This window comes from Athene cunicularia (assembly GCF_003259725.1).
Source record: "Athene cunicularia isolate RWA chromosome 21 unlocalized genomic scaffold, athCun1 chr21_part1, whole genome shotgun sequence".
In the NCBI taxonomy this organism is placed as follows: Eukaryota; Metazoa; Chordata; class Aves; order Strigiformes; family Strigidae; genus Athene; species Athene cunicularia.
In genome coordinates this window covers 98,510-117,931 of record NW_020799127.1, presented here as the reverse complement: position 1 = coordinate 117,931, position 19,422 = coordinate 98,510, and the positions used below count along the sequence as shown (strand labels likewise).

At 43.8% G+C, this 19,422-nt stretch overlaps 1 protein-coding gene across 6 annotated transcripts; it reads left to right on the top strand.

Moving 5' to 3' along the window:
• The first annotated feature begins 1,998 nt into the window (after window positions 1–1,998).
• LACTBL1 (lactamase beta like 1) lies at window positions 1,999–19,152 on the top strand. 6 transcript variants are annotated; one of them, XM_026862607.1, is made up of 8 exons: window positions 1,999–2,071; window positions 2,613–2,700; window positions 5,926–6,067; window positions 7,501–7,610; window positions 10,332–10,489; window positions 12,045–12,292; window positions 15,158–15,263; window positions 17,022–19,152. In XM_026862607.1, exons 2-8 carry the CDS (start codon window positions 2,680–2,682, stop codon window positions 17,998–18,000), a joined length of 1,764 nt encoding a protein of 587 aa, XP_026718408.1. In that variant the 5' UTR covers window positions 1,999–2,071; window positions 2,613–2,679; the 3' UTR covers window positions 18,001–19,152. The 6 variants fall into 6 exon arrangements, with proteins under 6 accessions (XP_026718408.1, XP_026718407.1, XP_026718410.1 ...); XM_026862606.1 differs by having other exon boundaries at window positions 5,923–6,067; XM_026862609.1 differs by lacking the exons at window positions 1,999–2,071; window positions 2,613–2,700 and adding an exon at window positions 3,083–3,453.
• The last annotated feature ends 270 nt before the right edge of the window (window positions 19,153–19,422 follow it).

Genomic DNA, 19,422 nt, shown 5'->3' with positions numbered 1-19,422 from the left:
TCCCTCTATCTGGTGTTTTCTGCTCTTTCTTAAATACGTTTTCACAGAAACATCATGAGCTTCACTGATGGGCTCAGCTTTGACCCGTGGTGGGTCTGTTATGGAGCTGACTGTAACCTGCCAAAGGCAGCCCCTGACCTCTGCCCAGAGGCCAAGTCTGCAACCCTCCACTACCAAACCCTTTTGGTGTATACCCCATGCAGTATGGCAAGATATATCCCCCAAATTCAGATAGGGAAATGGGATGGGAGAGGAAATCAAGAAAGAAGAGAAAAGAGATTCTGGAAGAATGAACTGCATGGGATGCCCAGCAGGATGGTGCGGGTGGGAAGGTGTTGTGGGGGGGGTGATATCTCACGCTGCTGATGTCCATTGTCTCTGCATTTGCCCTGTTAGTGCCAATCACGAAGGTTGTTTTGGGCAGGGCTGGCCAACTAATTTAGCTGCAGAGAGCCTTTGTGCTGGGTGCTCTGGCTCACTGCTCCAGAAACAGCCTGCCCCATGCAAAGTGCCTGTGATTGCAGTGGTGCTTGGCTGGCTGCAGATGAGCTGGAAACTCATCAGAGGGATGCAGGCAGACTGTTTGCCAGGGTGGTCTTTGTGTCAACATGCAGCTGAGGAGGGAGAGAAGCCTAAAAAGTCCTCGGACAGCTGTCTGTTCTGATCATTCCCCATCCCACTGGAATCCTGGATGCTTCCAGGTCAAAGCTATTTCATGGGCTGACCTTTGCAGCCTGGGGCTGTGTTGCTTTGCTGTAACTGGTGTTATGAAACAAAATCTTTTGTGTGCTGTCACTTATGTGCAGAATATATTTGATTGGGCAGGAGGGAAAACAACTGCTTTTTACCTTCCTGGTTGTGGCTCTCTGGGTCAGAGGGATGCTCTGAGAGAACAGCCCAGAAGGGAGAGACTGCCCTGGAAACCCATTCAGAACAGAGTGGGCATCAGCTCTTCTCCCCCCACTTCTGCCATGTTTTGAGGTTTCTCTAAGATGGGATGCTTCTCTGAGCCAGTGGGTCATTCAGTTGCAAGGAGGGACTGAAAAAAACAAGAGTGAGTCTTATGAAACACTCCCGAGCCAGGAAAGACTGAGGCTCCATCATGGTTGTGGGTACACAGGTGCTTTTATGGGGGAAAGCACAGAGGCAGCATCTCGCAGAGAGAAGGTCAAGAAATACAGGAATAATGACTGAATTGGTGCAAATCACACTGTGTTAGAGCCCAAAAAACTGTAATTTTTAAAAGGAACTCTACAAAAATTGAGTGAAAATGAAGAAGGGAGGGGATGGCAATGTGTAATATGTAAAGACCATGAGTTACCTACATATGCACTTCTTCCCTTTGGCTTTGAGGGAAGACCACAGCACAGACTGTGAAGGAAAGCCTGGGAAGGTTGGTAGCAGGGACAGAAGGAAATAGAGTTCCCAGAAATGAGGAGCAACAAAACTCTGAGGAGCTTGATCTACTCTAATTAGTAAGGAGGTCATCTGCAGCTCTGTTCAGCAAAATTTGGGTACAACTCTGGGTACAGGAACATGGCTGCATGGGTTTCACTTGAGTATTTTTAACATTGTCAGAGCCTGGGCCACTACTGGAGATACTGAAATAAAGAACTGGTGTTGAAGAGAACACCCTTACCTGTGAACATCTGAAGAAAACAATAGGATGTCAAGACCCCCCGAGGAGTATAATCCCCCTGGCTTTGATGCATAACTGAGGGCATGACCATGCCCTCCACTTTGAACAGCATCTATAATGTACTTTACATGATAATGGCAGTTCATTATTAACATTTCCAGCTCAGAGTGTGTTAAGGATACCCACTTCCCGAGCTCCCCATTTTCCACTCTGCTGTATTGTTTGAGCCAGGAAATCGCTAGCAATACTCCCTTTTGGCTGGATCCCTGGACAGATGCTGCATTGCTTGAGGAGGGGTGAGGCACGGCCGATTAATCTGTGCTCAGAGAGGCTGACTGTTGGGATTAGTGCTTCAGATGCTCTTAACATCTGCAGCTGCAGGACAGCCCCAAATTCATCAGCACTGGAAGCTGGAGGGTGGCAACAAGACTGGTAAGAGCTTTTAAGGGGGGATGGTGGTGTTGCCTATTGAATTGCTGCTGCCAGGTAGAAAGGCAAGAGGGAGAATTTATGGGAAGGGTGGCAGCTGCGCCATTATCTTGGCACTTCAACACCTGTCATACAGTTTCTTGGTTGTGTCTGTGATTTCCAAGACTACAGAGGGTGTTGTTGGCTGTGTAGAGGGAGCAAGGCTGAGAAGCCAGGGAGAGGTCTGGAAGGACCCTGCAGAGCAGACACAGTGGAAGTGTGTCAGCCCTGAAGGTCTCAGAGCTCCAGGTCCTTGTATTTGGGAGGTGGGGTGAGGATGGTCGTGGGCCCTGGTAGGTCCCAGAGCTTGGGTCCAGCCCTTGCAGGGAACACAAGGTGCTGCCAAACCAGAGGCAGAGAGGGAAGGACTTAACTCATGTGGTTGCTGTGGGTTATTTCCCTATCCAAAACCAGTCCCTCCCTGCTGCTCTGATTGTCTGGGCTTTCTCCTTGCTCTGACTCAATTTTTTTTCCCTCACTAATTTTTTGCTTCTGTTCATCACAGGGTTTTATGAGTCTTTTGTTTGTGGAGACAGGCAGCACAGAGGATGAGAAGAGACTTCTGAGCAGCCATGGATGAGTTACAGTTGCAGGTGAGGCTCACCTCAAGCAAATCATAACCTTCCACCATCCTTCAGAGTCCCCAGCAGCTAAGGGGAAAGAAAATACCAGCTCCATCTATGTCTAGTGAGCCTGTTAGCTGGGAATGACTCCCTTGTCTGTCACTGTGGGGAACTCCAGGAAGCTGTTCAGGATTAAGCCCAGAGAGTGCCTGAGCTCCTGACTTAAGTTCCCCCACCTCCCCTTCCTGTGAACAGCCCAGCCTTGCCCCCTCTCAAGCCCGCCCAGGGACAGCTGGCTGGAGGCAGGGGATGTCCATCTCATGAGTTAATCGCCTTCTGTTCAGATGTCAGGAGGAGATGAAGTTTCTATAAATAGATGGTGAAGCTCCTGTGGTTTCAGCTGTGATTCACACACATGGCAGAGAAGCATTAGGAAGAATTAACATTCAATCTCTCAGGCACTTTCCTGAGCACAAATGCCATTCTGTCCCAGCCATTTAATCTCCTTGCCCAGGGGAGCTCAGCAGCACTTTCTGGAGGGTCTGAATGGGTCAAATGGACAGGGAAACCCAGAGCAGGACTGCTGGGAAGATAAAAATGGCCATTTCAGCTGGAGTGACTGTGCAACACCTGCCCACCATATACAGCTGCATTTAGGAACGTGGCAAGGTGCCCTGCTCCCCCTTTACTGGGACTGAGATCAGACGGTGTGGTTCTGTTATGGTACGCGCACGCTGGGATGCCTGACAACAGCTTCTGGGACTGAGACAGCTTCTGATGATGGTATGTGCAGGGGACTGGGGCTCTTTCTGGCTCTCCCTAACCGGTGTTGAGATCTGCCTCTGACTGAGCAGCTCGCAGGGTCTGTGGCAGTCTGCGCAGATGAGCATGGTGGGGCAGGACAGTGTACCTGGGAGGTCTATGTGAAATCCCCATTTCTTCTCCCCCATCCTAGTATTTTAAAGCTAAGGGGAAAATACAGAGTGTACAGATAACCTACCCACGGCACGCTGTGTACACATGTTCTTGCATGTGCTTGCATTCATTTACATGTGTCTAAGTGCTTGGTAGGCTCCCTCTCCCCACCTTGCTGTGTTGTTAGCAGTGATGGACACTGAGTAACGTATGGGAGAGGGAGAAACCAGCTGAAAGGGAGGTGAGGCCAGACAGGTCCTGGAATAGGAGGTATGAGGAATCTGTCTGTAGGTCCATCTCTTTGTCTGACAGTCTCCCAGGTACAGGGAAAGAGTGGTATTTTTCCTGAGAGGTGACTTAGAGGGTAGAGCATATCCTCAAGGTGATGAATACTCCTCATAATTTTACACATTTGTTGCCCCATCAATAAAAGAGAGATCCATGTCTCTAGTTCCATAGCATTGCCGTGGTTTCATTGCGTTGCCACTAGATTATTGGTCAGAGAATGACAGACATTCAGAGCACTCATCATCCACAAGAGGTAAAGGGGAGTTTGGACTAAAGGATGAGTTCAGTGTTGGTATCTTTGGGTCCTCAGTTAGTGGTCTAGGGAGTCTGGAGTTCACAAGATGAGGCATATACCAGAAAATCTTTTCCTTTTGCCCTGCTCTTAGGGACCCAGGAATCAGGGTTTCTCAGTAAAGCAAGGAAAGAGGAAAAAAAAAAAAAAAAAATTGTCAGAGGAGCTGCAGATTGTTGGGGGAGTCACCTTATTATGATGGCACTAAACCCAAGAAAGTCAGCCCATGACTACTCCAGGACAAAGAGGTCCCTATCCCCTTCCTTGATGCAGGAAAAGGTCTCATTGCAGGTCTAGACAACATCCTTCAGCATAAACTGAAGCCTGCCGGTGTGTGGGTGATTAAAGAGTTCGCAAGACACAGGCTTCCCCTTGTGTGGATATGATCTCCTGCCTACTAAGGCACTCTACGAGTTTGGTATATCTAAATCAAGCTGGTTTTGATGTCAAAATGGCATTCCCCTATTTAGAAACACATGTCACTTAGGCTGGAATATGGACTGCATATGTATGCTGGAAGGCTCAGGTCTGAGTGGGTCTGCAGGCACCTGTATGGCCTTAAGCCATCCTTGAAGTTTTTAAGTATATTATGTAAGAAATTGAAGTAAGTTGCCTTCAGAAATTTATGTGGGAATGCCTGAACAGGCTAAAAGGCTTCAGAAATAATTGTGACATATTTCTATTATACAGAAAGTGGAATTAAAACCTAGAGTTTCAACAGGGGCTAGACTCCCCAGCTGGATCCTTAGGGAGCCAGAACCATGTGCAAGGCTGGAAGTGGCTCCGCAGATTCCCTAGCTGTGAGTGACAGGGCTCAGTTGACTTGCAGAAGCTTTTGCATGAACTATCCTGTATCTCAAAAAAGAAAGAAAAAAAAGGGCCATGTGGACATGTAAAGGAGCATTTTAGTCTGTCTATCCTACAAGTGAGTCTTGACAACCTGAAACAGCTTTAGAATGTGGACCATATTGGAGGCAAATGGCAGGCATATATTTATAGCATTAATTGCCAAACTTTCAAAAGCACCGTACTGACCTGCTACAGTCAGTGAAAGAGCACAGCTCATGCTTAGGCACTGTCATCTGTTCCTTGTTTTTCTTCAACATTTATATGGTAGTATCACCAACCTGGACGGGCTCCAGTGTTGTAAGAGTTGCACAAGCCCAAAATATTAGCCAAAATATTTTCTGAAACATGGCATCTGGAAATGCCAAGCTTAGAGATGGTACATGATATAGTGGGAATTACAGGCACAAAATAGGAAGGTGAGGGCAGAATATGGTGAAAAATTCCACCATTCATGTATAAAATCAGGATCTGCTCAGATGATCTGGCTGGTTGCTGCCATGAACAGATGCTGGACTCTGGAAATAAGGGGTTGGAGAGATATCGAGGAATAAGTCATAATGGTTGAGAAGGGAGGGAATGAGAGCTGTGACAGAGAATCCTGCCAGCCTGGGCTGAGGAAGTTCACCTGCAGAGAGGGGAAAAGGCAAAAGGAGTGGATGACATTCTTCTAGAAGAACCAGAAAGGTCAACAATGTCTTGCAAACCTCATTGGAACACAAAAAGTTGTCTCTGGTTCCAGTTATTTCGATGTGGGCTCATATGCCCAGCTCTGGTGCTGCAGTAGTACTGGAAATAGTTCCTGTCCCTGCAGTGGTTTTATTCTCCAGTGCAGTGTGCCTCTTTGACCTAGCTGATATGCATGAGAGGCAGTTTTTCTCTCTCTGAGATCATATCTTTTCTGCTTACAGCAGGCATCCAGCAGCCGAAGCCTCCTCAAGCTCACTGGCATGGAGGTCAAGTGGATTCACGTGTTGGTCATCTTCTTCTTCCTGATGTCTGTTGCGATGACAGGCTGCTTTCTGTGGCAGTACAGCCTCCCCAAGGTGGAGTCCAGTGAGTTCTCATCTTTAAGCTTGGTTTGCCACAAAAATTTATGAGGCCAATAAATGCCTTTCTCCCCCATGTGGACATTTTTCCCCAAAGAGCACACAAATGTACCTTCTCCTAGCTGGTGCAAGGACACAGAGGAGATGAACATTGGGTTGATGATGTACAGTAACTCTGCTGGACTCCAGAGAAGTTACTTCTGGTACTAACCTAGGTTAATTGATATACCATGGAGACATTTTATTTTACATTCTCTCTTTTTCTTTAGCATCCTGTTGTAAAAATCATTCAATTTAAGATCACACAGTTTAGAATGGGATTTGTTTTACACCTTACTGTGTGCTTCAGCTTATTGGTTTGCTTCCTTTCCTATTCCCCTCATTTTAGATCTTTGAACTTAAGCTGGCTCAAGCCCCCAGTGCACACTAGAGTTCCCTTGTGTTGATTATAGAAAAGGCAACAGATAGACTCAAGGCACTGTATGAGCAAGGATGAAGTATATACAGTGTAAGTGGATCAGAGTTTTAAGTAGCCCAAAGGTGGCATAAAATCCATGGTCAAAGTGCCAGAGGTACTTTATAGACCAATGTCTGAAAAGATTTCAGTCCCTACATTTTTATCACACAGTATCAGAGGTTGCCTGTAGGCTTTTGTGTATCCATCCCCATTCACTTCAAAATTTTAATAGTGTTTTTTCTCTTCTCATCTGTATTTCTAATGCTTCATGCTCAGCTGGTAAGCAAAAAACTAAACAAGCACTTTGTTTACAGTTTACAGAACAGAGAACCTGTGTTTATGAACACCTTGAGATCGTTTCGGAATATAGTTCCTCCAAGTAAGAGAGTTCCCATCTCTCACTGAGTTTAAAGATATTTGCTTGCCACAAAGTTTTAAGATATGTCTCTGGCATATGCAGGTTACAGCTATCTCTGAAGACAGCTAATGTACTACGTATGAAGCCTATCAACAGCTGCTGCAGGGTTAGATTTCAGGTGGCACTCGCAATTCACTTCTACATCCATTTTCTGAGGTTACAATATGCATGGAACAACTTTGTCCTCCTGAACCCAAACTCAGACTTCCCCGTAGACATGGGCAGGGCATTTTCATGGGGTCTAAACCCACTGTCAGGTATTCTACAGAGTCTTCTATAGTCTCAGTTCCTTACTCTTCCAGGTTGCAGAGTCAGTTGAAGCCCATTCCAGCTCCTGTCCATCCTGCATCCATCCCATGTTGGAATGAGAAATAACAGAGCACAGTGCCCTCTTCATGTCCTGTTTTATGTGAGATAGAAATGATTCAAGGTTGTCACTTTCCTATGCTGAAATGTCCTTCAGCTTTGGACAGCACAAGCAAGAAACGTAGTGCTGACTGCTAGATGAGGTTAAAACATGTTAGTGTGTCTAAGTCACATATGCTATCTTTGAAATGTTTTCCAGGCCCATCTGTAATGGACATGAGAGCAGAAGCTGTGCAGATGTGCCCCCGCTATCCAGAACCAGTACCGCTGGACCACCCAATCCCCATTCTGAAGGATGCATTGGGAAAGGTCTGTGAGGAGAACAGAACAGAGGGACATGGAGCTCATGACTTCTTTTCTGAAGGTGTAAAGGGGAAAATATGTATTTTGCCACTGAGCATCTCTGGGGGAAGAGGTGGGGAATTGAGGAAGTGGAGAAGATGTGAATGTAGAAATGGGTATACAGAACTCCTTCACTGAATATACAGACCAGGTCAGTAAGCAGTTCTCTTATCCAAAGGGTAAGCTATGATGAAGAAACAGTATTACCTGTCCATCAGAAGATCCGGTGAGCATATAACAGCACATGGCTCCTGGCATCTTGCCTAATATTAGGCAGTTCTCATGTCCTGGAAAGTGACTCATGTAACCATTTCCTCTTCATCAGTGACTGCCAATTCCTTATTTTATTGCTTTGCTGGCTTTCCCCATGGCACCATTTAAAGATTAAAAAGCCACTTGCAGGTAACTTCAAGGAAAGAAATGGAGGGAAATGGGAAGAAGGGGACATGCATCTGAATGAGAGACCTGTTTTTCCTCCGTATGATATACTGCCTCTGAAATTTTAAAACTGTCTGAAATTCGGGTAGGCTCTATTTGCAATGAGGAAATACCGCAGCATTGCCTTGATTGTATGGACCATAAGGACAGCCATGCTCTGACAGAAGACTGCTGGTAGTATATATCATAAAATATATCCTCTCATTAGTCTCTTTCTCATTAGCAGCTTGATTAGTCATAATAGAAGCTGCCCCACAGCTCTGATCATTCTTTTTACCCTTTTTTGAATCTCTTCCGACTCTAGCATACTCCTGTGAAGATGTGGGAAATCAGTACTGTGCACAGTATTCGAGGTGCAAGTGGATTAGGGATTTATACAGTGATAAAATGGTGTTTTCTGTTTTATTTTATGTTACTTCTCTCATAATCCCTCATATCTGATTTACCTTTTTTTTTTTTTCTGCCACAGGGCACTGAGCAAATGTTTACATAGGAGCATCCATCACAGCCCCAAGGTCTCGTTCCTGAGTGCTAAAGCCCAGCTCACTGCCCATCTGTGTCTATGTGTTGTGAAGTTAGGGTTGTTTTCCTTCAGGCATGTCACTTTATCTACACTGAATTTCGGTTGCTGTCACTTCACATCCACTTTTCTGAAGTCTGTGCCACTGTCTCTGGGGTTACTGTAGAGAGGTATTTTATTCTTCGATTAGGATTAGTCAGAGAGGTGGAGGACCGTGCAGAACATTGAGTGTCCATCAGTCATATAATCTCCCTTCTTTGTGCTCCTCAGAAATTAAGTATCCAAGCACTTCTTTGAAGTAGGCTGGTAAAACTATTCCTATTTTGCAGGTGGAATAAGGCACAGAAAACCTGAACACTAGCTGCTCAGGAAGACGTAGGTATTTGAAGGGGGCTGAGTCACCAGCTCCTCAAAAGCATATCTTCAGATGCCCTTAGGTTCTGCTCAAACCCATGCTAAAGATCTTGCACTGAGACAAACTACCATCCTGTGCCAGGACAGGGACCCTGGAACTGGGACTCTGGACAGTACCAGATGCTATTATATTGTATATAGGGGATAATTTTTCCTAGCATCTTGAAACAGGAGAGTGATATTCTTCATGCAGGAGGCTTAAGGAAACATTTCTCTTAAGGTTAAATACTTTTGCTTATCAGAAAGGCCTATGTTTTACTCAGAAGAATCTTGCTAGTGGCCAAATCCAAATGCTGAGTATTGGATTCAATGACACTCAAGTTTAGAAGAGCATCACGTATTTCTGTCAACTTTCTGCAGGTGCAGGCAGGTCTACACACTAGACTCTCTCTGAGAAAACTCTAAGGAGGACGATGCTTGCTGACAGGAGACCAGTCTGTTCTCTAGAGGTGCTGATGTACTGACCATACTAGATGGGCCACTGGGACATGGGGAAGGGAGGGTAAAGAACCAGTACAGAAGGACTTGGCACAAGTTGGGTGTTTCGCTGCTGTCTGTCAGTGCACCTCACCAGTCCATCCAGTGAAGAGGTCCTGAGGACATGACTTGGCTTGGTCTTTCTTGTCTCTAGATACTGGTCTTGGAAGGCCATTTCTCATGTCTTAACCTTTCTGTGTGAAAGATAACTTGTGCATGATGATGACATAGCTTTGGAAAAGTCACAAAAGAGCATGACCAATGCATTCTGCTTTCAGGAGGTGGGTGGAGCACAGCTGGCTCATTAGATCTGTGTAACCCTGGCACCACAGGGAGCAAAGAGCAACCACAGCTCTCCAGTTGCTCAGTGCTATTTCTCAGATTGCAGTTTAAACAGGAGTCTTAGCTCTGCATGCTTCATGGCATGAAAAGTGTCATGGGCTATTTGAAAAATCTGAATCTTTTTCTCATACATCTTTGAACCTAAAATAGCAGTGCAAAGAACAGATGTGTGCAGTACAATTTTAAAATGAAGCAATTACAATTATTAGGTTTTAGCTTTTGGTTTTAATCATATAAACATCATAGGTATTACATGGATGAGCGTCATATTCTTCTACACAGTGGAAAGAAAAGTATTGGATAATTCAACATAAGCAATTCAAAGGAACAGTACAGTTAAAGTATTTTCTTTTGCTAAAACACTTTTGAAAAAAAATCACTCTCAAGTGCTTGGAATTAAGAACGGCTGATAGTCTAGGTCTTCTACTGCCTGTTACAGACTAGACACATTATAAGACTCTAAATTTGGAAATTCATCATTTCTGATCATTCTCCAGGTAGATCTGATGCTCCGCCAAAAGGTTCATAGCTCTGGTCTCCCTGCAATGTCTGCCATTGTTATCTACAACGACACTGTGCTCTGGACAGGCAACTTTGGAAAGAAGAATGGTTCAGACCCCTCCTCAGTGGTGCCCAATGAGTACACTATTTACAGGTGAGACGGATATATCACAGCCATGAGAGCTAGAAAAAAAGCAGATATACATACAGAGATCTGGTATCTGGGAACAGAGCCACTGTCACAAACCCCATCCTCTACTGGCTCAGCTCTACTGAAGAAACCCCTTCTGTGTTACACTGAAACTTTCTGAAACAATGCTTTGGCTAGTCACTAAATTACCATGTGCTTGCGGATTACTGAGTTGTTTACTTTGGATTTTTTTTTTTTTAAATTTGATCTGACAATAATTTAAATTGGAATAGCAGTGACCATCCTGAAGAACCTGAAAACATACTACTCCTTACATAGGAACGTCTCCATGCTTTGAGGAGGCCTAGGGCACAAAGCTGAAAACTGAGAGCTAGAACAGATTGAGCAGCAAGAAGACAGTGCCATAGGATGAGGAAAAAATGGCTTTTGGGGAGAATATCTACTAAACACATAAAGTAGACCTGTATACTTATTCATTCTCCCAGTGAAGTCAAAGCCATATTGCTTATTATCTTTTAGATGAAGATAGAATCAAGTCCTTAGTGTGTGTTAAATAAAAAACCCAAAGGAAGTGTTTACTTCCTTTAAAGATTTTCAGTAATTTATATATGAAACATATGGGCTGCACTCTAATTATCAAATGTTGTTCTCAGAATAAACAATCCTGGAAAGTTTCAGCAGCTGTGATTACGTTTTTTTACCCTCTCTGTATCATGGTGAAATCCCTGCATAGACGACCTCATGCTATTTCTTCCAGAATCATAGAATGGTTTGGGTTGAAAGAGACCTTAAAGGGCATCTAAGCTCCAATGTCCCTGTCATTGGCAGGGAAAGGGGAACCCACTCCTGGGTGGGCTCAAACTAGCAAACATTTGGTTAACAGCCAAACAGGCTAAGTAATAGACTCCCCTTCCCCTCATCCACCAAGTCAACATCATTTATGGTTGGAAATATGATGGTACCTGATCATCTTCAAACCTCTGACTTTCCCTTCTGATTAATGAAAACATTCTTAGCAAGTCCTTTTTCTCTAGGCCATCTTGCACCAGTCCAAGTATTTCATCTCTAGCAGCACAATATGAATGCCTCTGGTCGTCCTTCTTAATCACAACCCTGTATCTGAAAATCAACAAAATAGAACTGGAATCTTATTCCAGGACACTTTTGTAAATTTAACTCTGTTCTAAAGCCATCCAAATATCAACACTGAATATGAAATTTAAAACTCTATGGCATTTTAACCTTAAAATTCCAATAAACTACTTGTAACTCGTTACAGTATTTACTAAGCAATAATTTACAAAATATGTCATCTTATGAATACTAAATGAACAGAAGAAGTTCTGTAGCCCAGTTCACTACTGGGGAGATAGTACTGAAGGTTATGTTGCAGACCATAGAGGGCAGAGTCTTACCTGTGTTTGAGCCATTCCGTTCTGAATTAACATGTAAAGCTAAAGGAGTGGGGCACTTGGGTGATCTTATGTACTGATCATCTTTCGTCTTGTTTCATGGGTTTCTTCATGCTTAATTTCTGTAAATGTTTGTTCCTTAACAGAATTGCCAGTGTCTCCAAGATCTTTCCCACCATTATGTTGTACAAGATGTGGGAGGAAGGAAAAGTCACATCTCTTGATGACCCATTGGAACGTTATGCCCAGAACTTTGTTATTAAGAACCCTCTGGGAATGATCAAGGAATCCGAACAGAGATACACTGCAGATGGGCTGGTGTCTTTGGAAAAAGGCTCAATGCCGCTTAAGCCATCACCTGTTACCTTGCGCAGAATGGCCAGCCAGCTCTCAGGTGAGACAACACTGCTACCTGCTTATCCTCTGCTCACCACTGTGCCACTTGAAAAATACCACAGAGAGAACAGACCATATGTCGAGGAAAAAAAGTTGCTGTTGAGGCCATTTCTCACTATGGACCCTGCACCTTTGCACTTCCCAGAGGTCAGGCAGGACCTTTGGAAGCAAGCTGTCAGCAACTTCATGAAGTGCTAAAAGGAAACTCTTGCCCAGATCACCTGCTAGGAAGGAGGCCAAGCTGCACGGTGGGCTGAGGAATTGTTTTTGCCATGCAAGGTGAACAGGTATTTCTTTTAACACAGTTGCATGACCAGGCTCCAATTGCATAACAGTTTTTTGTACTCCAATTTAGAGTGTTCTCATTTTTCTGAGACATAGAGGGTCAAAGTGGCACCAAACCTCTTTGCTTTGAACAGATAGACATTGATTGCTGAGCTAAATTTAGCTGTCAGTGTGGTTCCTGATCTGGGATTCCTGAGCTATTAATAGCTTTGTGCTTGCTGGCAGAGGACTATTAATTCTCTGCTACCTTCATAATTGGGTAACTCTTACGTTAAAATAGAAGGAGCTCACAGGACTCAGGAGAACTTTAACCTTTCTCAGAAATAAAACTGCTAATACATGACTCAGAGATTTCATAATCTAATGGCCAAAGAGGCTGTGCTGATATCTCATGTCGCATTTTGATTAAACTCTGTAGCACCTGCATCATTCCATATTGGAATAAATGTCCTAAAATTAGGATCTAAGATCAAAATAGCATTTATCCAAATGGCAGTACCTCAGGACAGGGTACAGCATTAACTGACCTATCAAAATAAGGGTTCCCCAAAAAGGGATAATATAACTGAAATGTGGAAACAAACTAACAACCCAAAGTGGCCAGTGGCAGCAGGAGGCAGAAAGAAATATGTGCACAACCCTGCCCAACTCCTCTCCCTGCAGACAAGGTCTTGCTCTAGCCAGCCTGATGATGTCCTCAGGGGCACCTACTCTGCCTGCTCCCCTTTGACTCAGGAGCAGGTGAAGCTGGTCTGGCTGCCCCTTGCAGGAGCAGTGTGTGCTGCGGCTGCAGCTCCCACACCTGCTGCAGTCCCCTGTCACCTGGTGAGGTGTGAGGTATGCCCTAGAAACACCTGTGGGAAGCATATGTCAAATGTGTACCTAGTCGTATCATAATTGCTTGTAATGTGCAGCCATTCCATTGCTTCCATTGATGTCCTGAATTTGTGTCCCTGCTCAGCTCCTTCTATGTTTCCATGGTTTCTTTTTTTTTTTTTTAGAATGTGGCCCAAGTTTCCCAGATCACACCAGCAGGGTACACCAACCAGCTTGGACCCTGACAATGTAGTAAAAGGAGAAGCAGAGTTTCACAATCCTAACTGAAAATCAAGTGAATATTGAGGTCACATGTCACATTTCCTGTCTGTCAAAACCCAGAGAGGAATAGGTTCTGCCTAGCATCAAGATCAAAGTCACTTCATGACAGAAAAGTGACAGTAAAGTGTTTTTCATCTAAATCTTCCAGTGGAAACTGATCTATAATATATCCTCATTATCTGGGCTTTTCTACATTCCATATTACAAAAGTAAGTCCAAAGATTTTTCTCCTCAACACTTAATGGGTACATTGCTAGAGGGAAACTCCAGCTTGTTAAGACTGATTTTCAAATATATATGAATGACAGCATTAGATGCTATTGTAAATTGTTAACATGATGCTTGTCACATCAGTTTGCAGCCCATGATGTATATCAATGACCGTGGGCTTTCTGTTACGCTCACACTTTCTCTGGTTTGCTGTTTTTAATGAACCCCAAGAGAGACATTGCACTGCTGTCACGGCACTGGTTGAACTCTCCCAGTGGTGCAATATTTTCTCTGCTGCCACTGTGGCAAGTAGGAAAGGAAGGAGCCCATTGTCTACTGGAAGATGCTCAGTGCATCTCTTATCTGGTCATTCAGATGCACAGATAAGCACAGACCAGAAAGAGAAAAAGTGCTCTCGATCTAGTTCAAATCCCAAGGTCAGGCCAATTGAGAAAAACAGATGCTGCTGCTACCGAAGAATCAGGCCTCAATCCGCTTTGCCATGATTAAGCACATGTTCACTAAGCAGATGATTGCAAGTCACTTTTCCGTCATGTACCCTTCCTGATTTCCTACTAACCTCTAAATCAAAATCAGTTGTAAACTGCAGTGAGGATTTAATTCCAGATGTAATCCAAGTTCTGGACTTGGTGAGCTGTAGATCCTGTGCAAAAGGGCTGTGGCATTTTAAAAAGTCTTGGCCAAAAGTTTTTAGGGAATCCATGTTTAGTGTTATAGAATTAAAAGTGAAAAGAATGTCAACATTTCTACATTCAGAAACCCTGAATAAATGTTCTAAAGTTGAAAAAAAATAGCTAGAAATATTTTAGGCCAAGCCTGGAATGGTTCAGAGAAGTTCAAGCCCTCTGTAGCAAGGTGTAAAGAACAAAAACCTGTCTAAAGGGGCTGTTAGACACCTTTGTAGTCAAGGCAATACAGTCACGTGGAAATATGGACAGGGATTTCCCCAACCACCAATATGCCCTTCTCTTCCAAAATACACTTGGGGATACAGCGTATTCTTAATCATTCATCAAAGTATTTTTGCTGAATTGTAGCAACCCCGATTCAGTGCTCCATGAATTGAATACCGTGTCCAGTATGAACTGGTCCTTGCAGCGCACTTGCTATGTGCATAAAGCACACGTGTACACCACTGTTATTTCCATCTTGCCATTGAATCTTACCTTTTGCTCAGTCTCCATCAGACTCAAAAATTCCTGGACTATAATTTCTCTCAAATTGTTAACTTCTCTTTTCCATGACACAGGTCTGCCCAGGAGGCTGCGATCTACCAGCCTGCTGTGGAAGGGCAATACGCAGGATGCTCTAGCTCTCCTCAAAGATGATGTCTTGGTTGCTGATCCAGGAACCAGGTCAGATATATTCACTTATGAGCTTTTGGTCTGGGTTTGTGTTCTCCACTGATATTAGCCTCAGCTGCAGTCTTCATGGCCAATGGATAAAAGAGCCATTCCTAAAGGGATCTTCAGCCATCTTAAGCTGTAAAGAATGACTGTTGGAGGTGCCAGGAGTTTTTCTTCATGTGTATAGAGTGAGTGAGAAGCCTGGATGAGGCAAATTAAACTCATGTAGTTAGGTGCAACGAGCCTTAAATTGTGAAAGATGCGGATTTTCAAAAATGGAAAGGCATATTAATTCAATCAGTTTAAATAATCATGGATTTCACTTAAAATCATGCTATGTCTGTAGTGATTTGCATGTCTCTAAAATATCTGTAAGTTCTATTAATGTTTGTTACAATTATAGAGCCTGTTAAAAGTTTATTACCTGAGTTGCAAATACTCAAAGATATGAACAGGATCCAGCAGACAGCATGTGAGGGAAAGGGCTCAGACTAACTGTGAAAAACTTTCTAAGTCTGCAAAATTTTTAGGGAATAGAATTACATTCTGAAATATTTTGCCTAGAGTTGCTGAGGATTCACCATGACTTGCAGTCTATAAGCTTAGAAAACTCAACAGCTCAATCATGGCAACCCTGTATTAGTTCTGTCCCATGTCATGTAGGAGGTTCCTTAAAAGAATTTTAAGACTTTAATACCATCAGCTTCTTTGGTATAAGGACATACACTCATAGGCTCTCAACCCCTTATTATTTGACATGTTGATAGTTTTAACTCTGTTTCCCTGTTCCTGCATATACTTCACAGCTAACAGATCATTCTTCCTGAAGGAGATACGCATGCATTGATATAGAAATGTTAACATATTTTTCTGGGGATGTTGAAATTCACCTCCACTTCAGATACAAAATTTAGAATCAGAATGTATTTATTCTTGGGGTAGAAATATATAGGCTCATCATGCTTTTATTCGGTTAGATGGTCTGGAAATGGTTGAAGTGGTACCAAATTTATCATATATATAAGCCTCGGAGAGATGTGTGGCTTCACACAATTAAAAAAACCCCACAAAACAACAATACAAACAAAGTTGAAAACATAATGAATTTTGAAAATGTGTTTGAAAAAAAGTTGCCCATTCATGTCTTCATGTCATTAAAATTCATTCAGTTATAAAGACTTAAATCACTTTATGGATATTAAAGACTGAAGCACTCAGGTATCCTTCATGATTCAGCATTGCTGGACGCTGTTTTGTAGACTTCTAAGTGATTTTTAAGTGCTTTTACCATCTTAAGGTAGCTTAGGTGCTTAAGTGATCATACTATGTTAAATCTCCCAAGAGGCTTACCTGGGATTTTGAGACCTTTAAAGTAAGGACCTGTAACTCAACTCTGCTCTTAAAAAGGATGGATATATTCTTTGGTGAACAATTATAAACAATAAATCAGGATATGCAAATATATAGGGGCTTGCATAATGTTTTTTTTTTAGCTTTCCATCTCCAGCTCTCTTTCTGTACATAGCACTTCAATAGCTCTGTTGATGTTCCCATAAGAAATTTATCTTTCTTGACTTAACAACAAACCAAGGCAACAGCATACAGTTTTTCTCTGTCCCTCCTTCAACTCTCCTCTCTAACATGTCATTGCATAAAATGAGAATTTTTCCACAGAGAAGGTAGATCTAGCCACTGTTTTTGTGTAGTCGTACCCACACCACGTCACTGAGGTAAGGCTGATCCAGCTATATTCCTCTTCCTTTTCAGATGTCACTACAGCAATTTGGCCTTCTCACTGATGGCACATGTGCTAGCCAACCATGCAGCTGAGGGGCAATACCAGCACTGGATCTCAGAGAACATCCTTGATCGCTTGGGTATGGAAGACACAGGTTTCGACATCACACCACCGATCCGATCCCAGATGGCTGTGGGTTTCTACAGGAGCCGGCAGCTGGCCCCTCTCTATGACCTTGGCTGGTACAGGCCTTCTGGCCAGATGTACTCCACAGCTGCTGACCTTGCCAAGCTGGCAATGGTCTTCTTAGGCACCTATCACCGTCGTCTCCTAGAGCCTGACACAGTGAAGACGATGCTGACGCCTCTGTTTAAGTGCTCCACTGAATACTTTGCTAACAAGACTGGCACACCCTGGGAGATTAATGAACAGCTGGGCTATGATGTCATTAGGAAGGATGGAGACCTTGACGGTTATTCAGCTACCTTCTCTCTAATCCCCAAGCTCCGCCTGAGCTTCATTGTGCTGATGGCAGGGCCCAGGCCTCAGGGTGGAGATATTGTGACTCAGACATATGAGTATCTCATTCCTGCCATGGAGACAGCATTCAGAGAGGCAGAGAAAAGCTTGATTCCTCCTCCAAGTCCAGGCCCTTATGTTGGCTACTATACCTATTCAAACCTGACTTTCTATGAGATTAAAGTTGGACCTGGTGGGGTGCTGGTTATGCAGCAGTTTGGGCCTCACGTGGAAGAGCTGATTCCTGAAAAGTACCGGACAATCAAGCTCCACCACTTGGAAGATCGTGTTTTCCAAGTTGTTTTTGACAAGGAGTTCCCATGTGTTCTGCACCTGGGCTCTGCCTCCATCTCACTGGAGACCCAAAATGGGCAGCTCTTTAACTTTTATCCATTCGACCGCAAGGGTTTGTCTCCTGGCTTTGATGCACCAGGGCTGAACACATACAATGTGGTGCGTGTACTTCATAAGCCTGTATTCTATAGCTAAATGTCCCCTCTACTTTTCTGACCACTTCTGGGAGGTGGCTCCAAATCTCTATCTTACCAGACTCTCCTGTCTGTGTGGCTTTATGGGTGCCATTTAAAAGGGAAAGATGGTGGCAAATTATTCTTTTGCCCAACAAATATGTCACATCCCCCTTCTAACATGACTTTAATGCAGTCCTTGGCAGTGCACTATATGCCAGCAAGCAACTGGGCATGCCTGCAGAAATGAGGTAGAAATGTGCTGGATGGATGGTGTTTGGATGCCATAAAAAATCCAAGCACTTAAGTCTCCACACTTTCATTGTCTGATGACCACTGTGGTGATTGACTGGTATCATCAAAGGGCTGAGAATTTCCTGTGTCTCTCAGAAAACATCTCTTCTTCAGTCCAAGGGTTTTTCCAGAGCTCTTCAGGACCCCATCTACCATGAACAAGATTCCTCACCTGGATTTGTTAAAAGCATTATGTGCTAGAAAATGGCACAAGCCTGATACCAGACTCTGCTTGTGATACCTGGGAAGTGAGGGTTCATTTCTTTCCTGGATCACAACAAGGAAATCATGAAAAGAGCAGACAGCAAGGTGGTTACATCTTGGCTCCATGGACTTCTGCAAAAGCAGTGGTCACACAAAGGATATTGTAACACTTAAGTACAGAAGCTGAAGCTTAGTCCTGTGAGCAGGGCCATATGAACATATGCTGGTATATTTTAGCTGAACTCAGGTTTGTGGCTATCTCAATATATAGGCATTTAAGTACAGGAATGTATGGGAACCTTTATGTGTGTTTTGGGCAGAGTGTCTATGGATACATACCCACTGTGTTTAGGCAGGTATGAGAGAGGATGCTGAGGGAAAGTGCATTAGCCTGGGGGACACTATATTCAGGAGAGGTGCACCTGCAAGTAACCTGCAAAGCCACAGGTGTGTTTTCTTCTCCCTTCTTGTGCCCACTCAGTGCCAAGGCAGGCGGGACTGGTGATATGTCATTAATGGCCAAAACCATATCACTGTGATGAAAAAAGTGTCAGACACAAGAGCAAGACAGGGCAAGTACCACCGACTGAGATCTCTTGCCTCCTGCAATACCCCTTCAAGTTTAGGAGAGTATTGTGGTTGCAGCCTTAACTGGAACCTGGAAAAATAAAACAAGCAGAGGGGCAGAGAAAGATGACTCTTACCTTAAAACGAGTATCCTAGCTGCAGAGTATGGCAATGTCTGTACAGCATGGAAATCCTGAAGAAGTGCAAAAGGGTGGGCACTAGCACAATCAAAGACTCTTCAAAATGCATGTTCTCTCATGCTCCATCTGGCATGAGGTTGGATCCCCTTGCAGAGTCACCTTCTGCTCTTTGCCCACACAGTCTTGAAAGTGGGCGTGTCTCAGGATGAGAAAATAAATCTCCCTGCCTCCCTTCTCTC

What these genes read in the sequence shown, in the direction of transcription:
- LACTBL1 (XM_026862606.1), top strand. Translation starts at nt 2,680, where the DNA reads ATGGATGAGTTACAGTTGCAG. An exon ending in TGGATGAGTTACAGTTGCAG is followed by an intron (nt 2,701 to 5,922) that starts GTGAGGCTCACC and finishes TTCTGCTTACAG; the next exon opens with CAGGCATCCAGCAGCCGAAG. An exon ending in GTTGCTGATCCAGGAACCAG is followed by an intron (nt 15,264 to 17,021) that starts GTCAGATATATT and finishes CTTCCTTTTCAG; the next exon opens with ATGTCACTACAGCAATTTGG.